General features: G+C 52.4%; 1 protein-coding gene across 1 annotated transcript in view; it reads right to left on the minus strand.

Annotated features, from left to right (window-relative positions):
• The window catches only part of TTC21A (tetratricopeptide repeat domain 21A), a 32,510-nt gene that overhangs the window by 19,161 nt on the left and 1,310 nt on the right, over positions 1-12,039 (minus strand). The window contains exons 2-9 of the mRNA XM_026496751.4: positions 11,682-11,811; positions 10,755-10,865; positions 9,916-10,082; positions 8,434-8,556; positions 6,438-6,595; positions 3,625-3,709; positions 1,911-2,009; positions 800-992 (exon numbers count right to left, since the gene is read on the minus strand). Of these exons, the coding sequence (XP_026352536.1) occupies positions 800-992; positions 1,911-2,009; positions 3,625-3,709; positions 6,438-6,595; positions 8,434-8,556; positions 9,916-10,082; positions 10,755-10,865; positions 11,682-11,811 (1,066 nt within the window). The remainder of the gene's footprint in view (positions 1-799; positions 993-1,910; positions 2,010-3,624; positions 3,710-6,437; positions 6,596-8,433; positions 8,557-9,915; positions 10,083-10,754; positions 10,866-11,681; positions 11,812-12,039) is intronic.

A 12,039-nucleotide genomic window follows, 5' to 3' on the forward strand; every position in this document is an offset into this window, starting at 1 on the left:
GGGGGAGTCTTCTCTGTATCCGACTTTAACTTTGCTCCTCAGAGGGCCGTGGCTTCGCCTGTTCCACCCGGCCCCTCTTTCAGACTGTTAGCAGATTTACAAATGGACTAGACTGACGAGTATTAGCAGCTAAAGCACATTTCCCAAATTGTTAAGGTCACCGATTTTCCGAGACTGGTCAGATGAGAGGGTGACTCCAGCTGACACCTGACAGTGCGCCTGGGCTGGTGCGTGGGATGATTATTCTGGCTGGTGGACTTCCCTTCGGGCTGACGGGCTGACGGGCTGGGGGTCTCCCCTGAACGTGGAAGTGGGGAAGGACTGGGCCAGGTGGGGGAATGTCAGGGGATGTGGCCCGTGTGTGGAGCAGCAAGGATTTTTGTCCTTCATGTCTCTGGTGGTGGGAAGCATGGGGGCTCTGCTCCCTCCTGCCCCACCCCCCTTAAGGCCTCCTTGATTGCATTCTCTGCCTGTCAGTAATCCTCCTGTTATCTCATTATCTCACTGATGGCCCCACCCAGCTTCCAGTGACCCTCAGCTTGGTTTTTTTGTTAGTTTGTTTTTTAAATTTCTGTTTTTCCTGGAGCTATCTGGAGGGAAAATGGGTCAACTCATATCTTCAGCTGCCCCATCTCTGCCTCTGCTGGCATACCAGTTTCCGTTTCTATGTCGTGGAAAGGCACCCCTCATACAATGTACGCCCAAACTCACACAGGGATCTTCCGGATCCATGGAGGCTACCCTGCTACCTGCCTTCCCTTGGCCCCCCCACTCCCGCCCCGCCCCAACCTGCATAGACCTGTTAAGGCAGCCACACTGCTCTCGTCCAATTTCATGGCCTCCGAGTACCACAGAGATGCCTCCCTCACTTGATCCTGCAGGATGAAGAGATAGCCCAGCTGTGTGGCCACATGGGCATAGGACGGTGTGGCCATGAATGTGCGCTCGATGAAGCCACACACTAGCCGTAGAATCGCCTGGTGCTTCCCACACTGCAAGGAACGGACACACGGGAATAGAGAAACCAGTCAGTCTAGCCTGTCTGAACAAGGCCAGGTCAGAAACGGGGGACACTTCGACAGGCCTGCTGGGGGCTGCTCAGGAGAGCCTCAGGGCTGCCTGCCACCCATAGCTGGGTCTGTGTGGTTGTCCGGCTTCCAAAGAACCTCACCCTGGCCACATCTGGGGAACCTGCCTCCAGGCGCAGGGCCCTCCAAAGGGCCTATCTCCTGTCTGGCCACAATAATTGGTCCAAGTCACCAAGAAGTTTTTAAAAAACTGAAGCGGGGTGAGAGAGGCTCTTTTGTGTCCCGTTGATGGGAAGTGGCCGCTGCCAGATGTGTAGAATGAGCAGAGAGCATCAGATACAGATCTGTGGCTCTGCAGGAGAGATGGTGTCCCTATGGCATTTGACCCCACGGTTCTGGTTCCCAAGGCCCCAGAGCTATCCCAGTTTTTGCAGCAATTCCTTCTAGTAAATCTTGCTTTGGGGCTGAAGGGTCTGACAGAGACAGATTGTTTGGCAACCTGCCTGATGTCAGAGAGGTACAGGCAGGCCCGCCTTTCCAGATCACTTCCACAGAGAGAATATGGCAGTGGGGTGTCACGGCCGGGCACAGCCCTCTTCCCCCAAATAAGGGACCTCCTACTCTAAAAGCACTTCCAGACTCAATCGCGATGATCTTTACAGCATCTCTGAGCAGCATTTGGGCCCAGATACAGAGCCTACATGATATAGTTATTGGCCAGAGGCAGGTAGGGGCCGCTGGGTATGGCCCACCAGCCTGAGAGGCCAAGTTTGAGCCAGAGACGGGAGGACAGGGTATCCGGGCAGCTTTCAGAGAGCCACAGCACTCCCCTTAAGAACATAGCAAGAAGTACGATTTCAGAAACTTGGAAAACCTTCTTACCAGCCTGCTAACCACAAGAATTTTTTTAAGATGGAGGCTTGGATTTTGGGGCTCTCTTGTCTCCAGTGCCTTAATCAGATTTCTAACATGATTGGCAGCCTGTGGGGGACAAAACAGACAAGGTCAAAGGTAACATAAAATGGGAGTTGGGCAGAGGTTTTAACCCCAGCATCCCCTGGGAGATCTTACAATACATGCCTGGGAGCCAGCCCCAGAGATTTGGATTCAACTGGACTGGGGTGGGCCCAGGATTATTTTAAAGCCCCGTAGGTGGAGCTTTTGGGAGCACTGTTCAGCCAAGAGCTGGCACTGCCCCTTTGTTCACAGATTTGTGAAGAGAAGGTGCCGTTTCAGACCCCCCCCGCCCCGCCAGAGCCAGAAGCCAGCTGTCACGGTGCCCACACAGCAGCCCACCAGGCCGGCAGCGCACCAGCTGGGCTGGCTCGAGAGCAGATGGTCACGGTGGGTCCCTGGCCCTGAGCCTCTGCTCCATGTGGATGGGAGTCACCACACTGGTGCCTGTCCATCACTCCAGTGAATCCTCCCAATGACCCTGTAAGTCAGTGTAACTCTCTGAACTTTCCCGTCTGGCAGACGAAGGGTCAGAAAGGTTAGGGAATTTGCCTGAGGTCACTCAGCCAACTGGGTGACTGACTCCAAAGCCTGTGTTCTTTCCAACACAAAGTTGTTGAAGTGCCAGAAGGGAAACCCTGGATGGGGCGGGACTACTCTGCTTAGTAGATGCAAGCAAGGATAGCACTGAGCAGCCAGGCCTGGGGAGAGGGGTGAACCCCAGGGGTTGAGATGGGGGGTGAGGGATGACGGAGGGGCATTAATGCTAACTCTGCTGCTGGGAATAACCCTCAGGCCAGGCCCCAGGAAGGCCTGCCCAAGGTTTTGGGAATGCACGGAGCTGAGGACAGGCCCATTCTCCTGTTCCTACCCAGAGATGGCATTGGGGCCCTTGGTGAGGGTTCTTCCCAAGTATGGACTGTACCCTCCATCTCACCCCACCCCACAAAATCCATAGTCTCAGAGCTGTGCAGAAGGAACCAGAAGCTTCCTCTTCCTATCGTGAAACCCTTACAGACTCCTAATTTGCCACTCTTTACAGAGGCAATGCATTTATTCAAAAGGCAATGTTGTGGCTGAAAACACAAACTCTTCTTGAAAATAAAAACCTGTCCGGGCATCAAGGTTTTCATGAAGAATACCAGATGTGTCTGACTGTGTTTGAAGACCGTTTTGGGTTTCTTTGGAAAACTACAGGGCTTAGGAGCAAGTCTGGGGCCAGGTCCTACCTGGCCAATAGCTGAGGGGTTCCAGCCACTCCTTAAAAAAATGGCATTTCCCGAAATCAGGCACTACTCCAAGTTCTCCCACCTGTCATCCCACTTAGTCTTTCTGACAACCCCACAAAGTGGTTGGAGTTATCTTCAGTTTATGAATGAGGAGCCTGGGGCTTCTCCGGGTGAACCTGCCCAGGCTCACACAGGTAACACAGGGCAGAACCAGAGTCAACCTCACTCCCTGCCCAAAGAGCAAACCACAGCAGACCCCCTGACCTCCTCCTTATAGGGAGGTGAGGAGGAAGGGAGAGAGCCGAGATCCAGGGAGCGCCCTCCGAGGCCCTGGGGATGGAGGCACTAAGAGCCACCCCCCCACAGGCTGTGCTTGTTTCAAGGCCCAACTCCCGCGTCTTGAAAGAACTTACTGTGGTCATGTTTCCTTCTCTTGCAAGCTCATGCACAGCTAGGATTTGGTAGGCATCGATATTACAATCATCTTTTTCTAGGATTCTGGAATAGGAAGAGGAGCCCCATAAACTGAGAGTATTCGTAGGCCAGGCTAGCATGGTGCGGCAAGCCACTCACGATTGTCTTGAAATATCCATATCCAGTCTCCCTTTCTCCTTTCAATAATGGAACTCCCCATGTGGCTGGGCTCACGGCTACCCAGAGTAAAGACTACAACTCCCAGCCTTCCCCTGCAGCTGAGGTGTGGCCCTGTGATTAAGTTCCGGCCAACTGGATGTGAGTGCAAGTGCCCCAGGTGACATCAAGCTCTATCCTTAGAGCCTGCCTTCTCTTTCTTCTCTTTCCTCCTTCTTGCTGGCTGAAACGTGGACCACGTGAGCCACATACCAGGAATGGTAGAGCAGCAAGACATAAGGGGCGTGGGACACTACAGAGTTAAGTTGCTGCCCCAGTCCTGGACAACCACCTAGACTTTTGCTTGAGAGAGGAATAACCTCTCATGTTATTTAAGTCATGTATCTGGGGCGATTTGTGACAAAAGTCTATTCATATTCCAAGTATCACAGACATGATCATGGTACCATGGTCCCATGGTTCCAGGGTGGTGGAGAGGTGCTTGGGGAGTCATCTGTGGTTGAATGATAGAAAGGGAAGCTTGCTTTCCATCATGTGTCATTGTGAAGACACAGTTTCCGGTCATACATACTATGGGGTTTTTGATATTCTGTTTCTTTATTGGAAACTTCCTATTTTTCAGCCTGGTCAGGGATGCCCTTGTGCTTCATAGAGGGTTATTCTAATTAACATACAAAATTCCAACAGGATTGATTAGGCAGTCAACGTTCAAATGGTTCTAACCCTTTAGAGTGATTCTGAAGGTACTGGGAACCAAATACATTTGGAAATTAAAGAAAAACCTTTAAATAACTTATGGACTAAAGAAGAATCAGAATGGATATTAGAAAATTCTTAGAACCAAATGATACCGAAAATATCACATCCAAATGTGTAGATCCTGCTAGAATGGTACCTTGAGGGACATGCACAGACTTAAACCACTTATATTCTAAAAGAAAATTGAGAATGGATGAACCAGTCATCCCACTCAAGGTTAGAAAACCAGAGCAGAACAGCCCGTAGGAAGGAGCTGGCAGGAAATCATAAAGAACAGACATTAACAAAGTAGAAAACAGAGGTGTGATAGACACCAGCTACAAAACTCAAAGCTGGGTCTTTAAAAAGACTAATGAAAGAAACAAATTACTTTAATGTTGATGAGGAAAAATAAGAGGGAAGGGAAAAATAAATAATATTAGGGATGTAAAGAGAAACACACCTAGAGGGGGCAGAGATTTAAAAACCAATGGGGGCAGGGTGCCGGCCTCGCTCAGTCCGTAGAGCACAGGACTCCCGATCTCGGGGTTGTGAGTTCAAGCCCCACGCTGGGCGTAGAGATTGCTTAAATAAATAAGTAAATAAATAAACAAACTTTAAAAACACATTTAAAATTTTTCTTTTAAATAAAAAACAGTGGGGGAGTTCTGTGAACACCACTAGCTGGGGAAACCTCCAGGAGGGCAGGCATTGGGTGTGGGACTCAGCCTGTTGGCACTAAACACTGTTCCCCGTGGGCAGGGCAGCAGGGCCTTGGGCGAGGGAGGCTGCGCACACCATGGTTGTGGCCTTCAGCCAGGTGTTCCCAGGATCCCGCTGGACGAAGGCCAAGCCTCTAAAGCAAGCTCTTGACCCAGCTCCTGCCGAGGACACTGGCCAGGTGTCAACTGTGAGAGAGGGAAGCCGAGGCCCACACAGGCACTCACGAGGGGGCCCCTGTGGGCTGAGCAGGCTCGAATCATGTTCCTTTGCTACCGCGTGCCTCTCTCTGGGATGCAAATTCCAGGGCTGATCATTACAGGTATTACCATCTCTCCACTGGGAAGAAAGAGGTCTGCTTGTGTTTTGTTTTGGTTTTGAACTGTGCCGTACGGTACCACCATTTAGTAACGATTCATAGTGATAACTTGTGGTCACTCAGAAAAAAAATAATCTGTTAACTCTTTTTAGGAAGAAAATGAGTAGCATACATTTTAATTTACTTAATGAAAATAGTTCAAGTGTTAGAGTTTAAAGAGTAAGCTTCAGTTATCTCCGAAAATTCCATCCTCAGAAAACCTTCCATCAAACATCCCTCCCCCCAAATGGTCTTTATTTCTATGGACAGTGACCACGCTCCAAGGTCACCCCGACTTGGTGTCTGGCTTCCACAAGCCCCAGGAACTCCCCAGCTCTGGTTGTCTGGCCGATGGGCCCAGCCTCAGCTAAAGGTCTTCTCCTGGTCACCAATGACCTTGCCCCCTGAAGTTTTTATCACAGTATATCATACCCATAGTTTACAACAATTAAATAATGCAACAGTCCCTTTATGCCCCCCACCCCCTATTCTTTAGAGGCAACAGCTTGTTGCCCTGTAACCCTGGGTGCTTTGGGTTCTTTGGGTCACTCCCCCCACCTGTCTCCTAACAATGTGCTTATACCTCTAGATATGCCCATTTCTTTGTCCATCAGAAGCCACGGCCTCCCTGCCCCCCCCCATATGATCGCATCACTATTGCTACCTGCTCTGTTGACAGTATTTACTTTTATGTCTTGTTCCATCAAATACATGGTGTCTGCCCTCTCCCCAGCTTGTAAGATGGGAACATATTAGCTTGTGAAAAAGGAAAGCAGCAGCACACTGGTGCAGTGGTGTTGGCTGACCCCCGCCCCTCACCTGTGTCCTGTTTCGACTGTCTGCTCCCAGTCCTGCCGAGCCAAGAACAGCCGCATCTTTAGGACCAGGGCAGGCAGGAAGTTCCCTGAGGCGACGGTGATCTGGTTCACCACCTCCAGCGCCCCCGAGTAGTTCTGCTGCAACATGAAGTAGGTTGCCTGTTGAAAGCCCAAGAGAAGACCCTCCATCAGTGCTCACGAAGGGAGGTCGGGGGAGAGGGGGTGTCCAGGTCTCTACCAGAACAGGAGCAGAGTCTGACACAGGGGTGCTGCAGGTCCCCTCAGCTGTGCCAGGGAATCCCTCCAATCCCCAGGGGAAGGAGTCATCCCTCAAAGTCACAGATCAAAGTCCGCAGCAGGCTTGGGTTCCTGGACAGGCAAAGCAAGGGCTCAGGGGAGACAGGGAGCCCTAGCAGGTGCGGGATATGGCAAGGCCATGTGTGGGCCACCCCTGGGGGAGACCTGAGGGTGCTGGGCACTTTCCAGTCCCACATAAGGCCCACTCGTTTGCCATTCACTTTCTTGAAGTGTACCACTGAAAACTGCTCGCTCGGGCCCAGGGTCAGTTCGGGCTTGCAGGCAACCCCCTTGATAGCTTTTTCTCTGTCAAGGCCCACTGGGCTGGGGTTCTGGCCTGTGCAGGCCAGTGCGAGCCACCAGGTTCTCCCGAGTGTGTCATGATGCAGGTGCTTGAGGGGCAGAGAGCAATGCTCCCAAAGGACTTGAAACTGGACTCTGAAAAGGATAGCTTACGTTAGACCTTCGGCAACCCGCCCTCAAAAAACTTATTAAAAACAAGAGGAGTATTGTTCTAGATAGATTGATGAATAGATGTGCTCACTGCAGCACTCTTTCTAAGTGTAAATTGGAAACAATCTCAATGTCCAAAATAGGAAATGGGGCTGGCAAATTATATGAGGTCCATACAACAGGGGATTGGTTTAATGGAGTTTTCAAAATGACACTGGCTTATGACAAAATCTTACATAAAGAAAAGGAAACGGAATGATAAGATGCCTTATGATTACAACTAACTTAAATAACAACACTATCTCCCTCCCTGTGGAGGGTGCTCAGTGGGGTCCCCTTCAGGACCAGGAGAGCTGGCAGCTGATAGCTTGCTGGGGGGCCTGCCCCCTGGGGTCATCCATGGCTAAAGGCAGCGGCCTCATGCCAGGTCACCCCCTCCCCAGGGGTAGCCCCCATCCGGCATGTGGTCAGGGAGGAGGTCAGGGATAGGCCACCCCAGCTCTAGAACCCCGAGTTGGCTGAGGCCTTTGCTATGGCTGTGTCACAGCCCAATTTCTCCTGCTATCCAGTCCTGCTTCTGTCCCTTTCCCCACAGGTGTTGGTCCCAAGGGTGCCCCCAATACACCTGCTGCATGAGGCTCTCCTTGGCTTCTGTTTCCCAGAAAGCCCTTCTAAGGCACACCCTGAACCACATGCATAGAGAAAAGACTGGAACACACTAAGGCCCCAAAAGGTCCACATGAGCTGTTTGGAGGGGGAGCATGAAGGATGTCATTTTAATTCACCTTTTGACTTTTTTAGCCTTCTGTTTTTTTAATGAGTACATATTCATTTTCTAAGAAAATATATACTAAGAGAAGAGAATAAGAGGGCTAGCTTTTCCTTCACAGACTGATTCAGTGGGGGTCACATAAGGAAAATGTAACTTAATTTAAATTGAGATCGGAAAACACAAACCACATACATCCCTTCTCTTTTGCCCCACTGAACTTAATAGGTGAGAAGAGAAAGCGTGATAGAAAGATACGGAGAAAAAAAGACAGACCCTGACAAGACCCCATGCAGAACGAGATGGGGACTCAGACTGAGCAGGTGTGATTGTGAGAACCGAGTGGGCCCTGGGCTGCTGTGTGACCCTGACCCTCTCTGGGCCCCCACTCCTCATCAGCCAGGTAAGGGCCCAGAGACAGAGGGTCTCTGGCTCTAATGGCCCAGGTAGGGATTGTTCCCCTCCCCCCACTGCCCACCTTTCCCATCAGTCCCAGCACATCTTTGCTGTCCTGCACTCCTTGTTCCAGGTACTTGATGGATTTCTTCACGGTGTGGGGCTTGTCTGAGGTGAGGTCCACCCAGCCTCGGAGCACATAGCCCTGGGATCAGAACAAGACAGAAGATGAAGTCCTGGGTCTTGCAGAGCCTCGACCCAGCCTGCTCTCCTGCCTCATGTCCCACCCCTGTCACTCTGCACCCCGAGACCCCTCCAGGCGCACCTACTTGCAGATCCCAGGACAGCCCAGCTCCCTCCCACTGCCAGGACTTTGCTCTGCTTGCTCCTGTCCCCACACAGCGCTCCCAGGCAAACCCCTTCACCTGATTAACTCCACAAGTCTCTCAAATTCCGCCTAGGAGGACCCTCCTGTCGGAGGCCTTCCGTGATCTTCCAGGCTGAGGGTGGGCCCTCCCCGGGAACCCCACGGCTCTGCTGTTCCTACTGACATATTGTCACCTATCTTGTCATTGCCTGTTTACTCTACACTGGGGTCAGAAGGCCACCATGCGTCACTGGGCACGGCCTCTCCTGCTCTCTCCACGTGGGCCTTAGCCCTGCGCAGGGCCTGGACTGTGTGGGAGGTGGGAATGCCTTCTTGGGGGGTGAACAGGAGCCATTTGGAGCTTGAGGGCCTTGTGGGCTCTGCTCCAGTCTTCACCCAGCCTGTGCTGGCAGACAGGTGGCCAGGCCTGGGAGGTGAGGTCACGGGGCACTGGGGTGACACTGGCCTGAAGCAGCCCTCATGCCCTAGACCAGTGCTTCTCAACTCTTTCCCATCGCTCCCCTCCTAAGGGGCCTTTTCAGACATTTTTCTTAATCATTCCCTCTCCCTCCAAGACATTTTAATATCACAGATATACTACTATCTGTTTATGCAGTGTATAAATCTGTGTTTTATACATAAATGGTAAGAGTTTTTTCACCCCCTCCTCAGGGAACCAATTTTCACCCCCTTGGGGGTGAGATCATCCCTGCTGAGGTGGCAACGAGCCTGAGCCTAGACTGAGGCTTCAAACTCTATATTAGTCCCGATGCACCGCGTGTGAGAATCTGCCGTATGGGCCACCACTGATACCCAGCAGACCACTGCAAGGAGGGAAGGTAGGCCCAGCATAGCCAACTCGTCTAGTTTTCCAAAAGAACCCAGAAATCTGGGCTTTTAGGCAAAAATCTTTTGATTTCAAAATGTCGGCACCTAATCCAAGATCTAAAAAACACACAGTAGAGGCCTCAGAACAGCTGTCTGCAGATTAGACTCTGCACACATGCCAATGTGTCCTCAGCTAACCACTGAGACAACGTGGGTGGGGGCTCCTATGAGCCCGGGGGTCTCGTCAGTGCCCGGGTACGGCACTCTCCCAGTCCCAGGGTGCTCCGCGGGAGTAACGGCCACCACCCTCGGCTGCGTTGGGAGGCTGCTCTCTGCAGCTGCTGTCCCCTTGACGCCTGAGGCAGGTACCTCTCTGGAGCTGCTGGAGATCTTCAGGGTGCGGTTGATGTACTCCCGGGCCTTGTCATGGCGGCCCATGAGCCAGAGGAAGAGGCCGGCATAGTACAGGGCCGTCGCGCTGGCCATATTGCGGACTTCCTTCAGGCTGCTCTCGAGCTCCTGAATGGCTTCCTGGTCTGTGAATCCGAGAGGAGGAAGAGGGTGAGTCAGAGGGAGGAGGGCTGCCTGGTCCTGCAGGAGGCACTGAGGGCCCTGGGAGCTGCCTCTGGCCACTCTGAGCCTCCTTCAACACACAGCAGACTACATGCCAGCCCAGGGCCTGGAAACCACAGGAGCTGCCCACGCCGGGACTTGGGTTTGCTGTCTGAGGTTTCACTTTTCTCCCCTGTGCCCAGCAGTTTGCCGAGCGGACAGACCAAACTGAATCCCCTACCTCAGCCCCACAACCCATCCTGAGAGGGGAAATAGTTGTTTGTAGTGTCTTGGAATCTTTCCCTGACTCTAGAGCGGTGGACATTAGGGGTGGAATTATTTATATCAACTTCATTTGTCTCAACAAAGTCTGGGCAAAGGAAAGCAGGGTGTCTTCCCAACTCGGGGGATCTGGAAAGAGGACCCCTCCCACTGTCATGCTCTTTGCCCGTGGCTCCCACTCAGCTGAACCTGGGCATGGGATCTTCCTTGAGGATCCCAAGGGGAGAGAACAGAAACCACTCCTCACTGGCCAACGGCAGGGGCTGTCACTGGTGAGCCCACCTCCTGTGACAGCCCTTGGGGGGGCTGCGGCTCTGGAGTGGGGCTGTCTTCCCGCAGTGGGGCCAGGCCTTGCTGGGCCTGGCTGCACTCACCGATGGTTTCACAGCACTTGTGAGCGTAAATGAGGGCCATGATGGAGCACAAGGACACGTCTGGATGATTCCGGATGCTCTCCAGGTTGCTGATGGCATCCTGGATGTGTTCTGCAAAGAAAAGCCCACACGGTTATGTCCCCAGAGGGCAGGAGGCTCTGTGGCAGACACATGGGAGCCCTTGTCAGAGCTGACTCAAGGCTTGGCACCACCTGGCTTCACCCAGAATCATTAGGCTAACTGGTCCAAACGTCCCCAATGGCCCAAGTTCCCTGAAACAGCTGCTGGTCCCACGGTCCAGGCTGCCAGGGGCTAGAGGGCTTGGAGCTCAGATGTACCTGTGAGTACTTGAAGGGACACCTGTGAGGCCAGGATTTGGGCCTGGGGGTCAGTTCTGAAGAAGGACGTCAGGTCATTCCAGCTAGCTGCTCAAGAGCCTCAGAGTACACATACCCCTCTGCATCCATTGACGTTGGCCATCGGTGGCTCTGCCAGCCCCCGGCCCAGGACTACCTTCCAACTGTCAGTGAGTCAGCACCTGTGTGAGGCTCGTTCCTCCCCCTGCTCCTGCACCATACTTGCCTTTACCCATACCTACCACTTCCTCCTTTTCCTGCACTACCAGATCCCAGTTTCCAAGCCTGGGATTCACCCAATAAGCAGGCAGTCATGTCTCCCCACCCACTCATTTTCCAGAGAGGGAAACTGAGGTGCAGAGCAAGGGTAGTGAGCTCTCTGATGTCTCAAAAGTCAACTAGATATGTATTACACAGCCATGTGTGGATTAACCTGGGAACCTAGCTACTGAGTGTAAGACTCTCTCCATGGGAACATGGTTGGGGTATAAGGAGACTTTCCAGGTGGAGCCAGAGTGTCAGTGCTGGGCTGGTGCCTGACGTCAGAAGGCCAACACTGGCAAGTCCTTACCTTCCCTGAGGATCCCATAGGTTTTAAAGAACTGTAGGATAGGGTCATTGCTGAATTTTTCCAGGCCCACGGCCGCAGCCTGCTGCACATGGTGGAAGTACTGTTCCTGGCTATAGTAAATGATCCCAGCCTGTAGAGAGGAAGACACAGTGGCAACAGCCCCAGTCCCTTCTCTCTGTTCTGACCCACTTTCTCCCCTATTCTCTGCTCCTCCTCCATTCTGCAAAAGGAAGGCAGGGAAGAGCCCTCATTTTGTTCTTCACCAGCCCCAGGAGTAGCTCCATTGCAGTTCCCCAGGAAGGAGCTTGGACGTGTTTGTGAATTATCCACAGAGTCTGGTTCAAATGTGATGGAGAAT

Source organism: Ursus arctos, unplaced genomic scaffold (genome assembly GCF_023065955.2).
Source record: "Ursus arctos isolate Adak ecotype North America unplaced genomic scaffold, UrsArc2.0 scaffold_20, whole genome shotgun sequence".
In the NCBI taxonomy this organism is placed as follows: Eukaryota; Metazoa; Chordata; class Mammalia; order Carnivora; family Ursidae; genus Ursus; species Ursus arctos.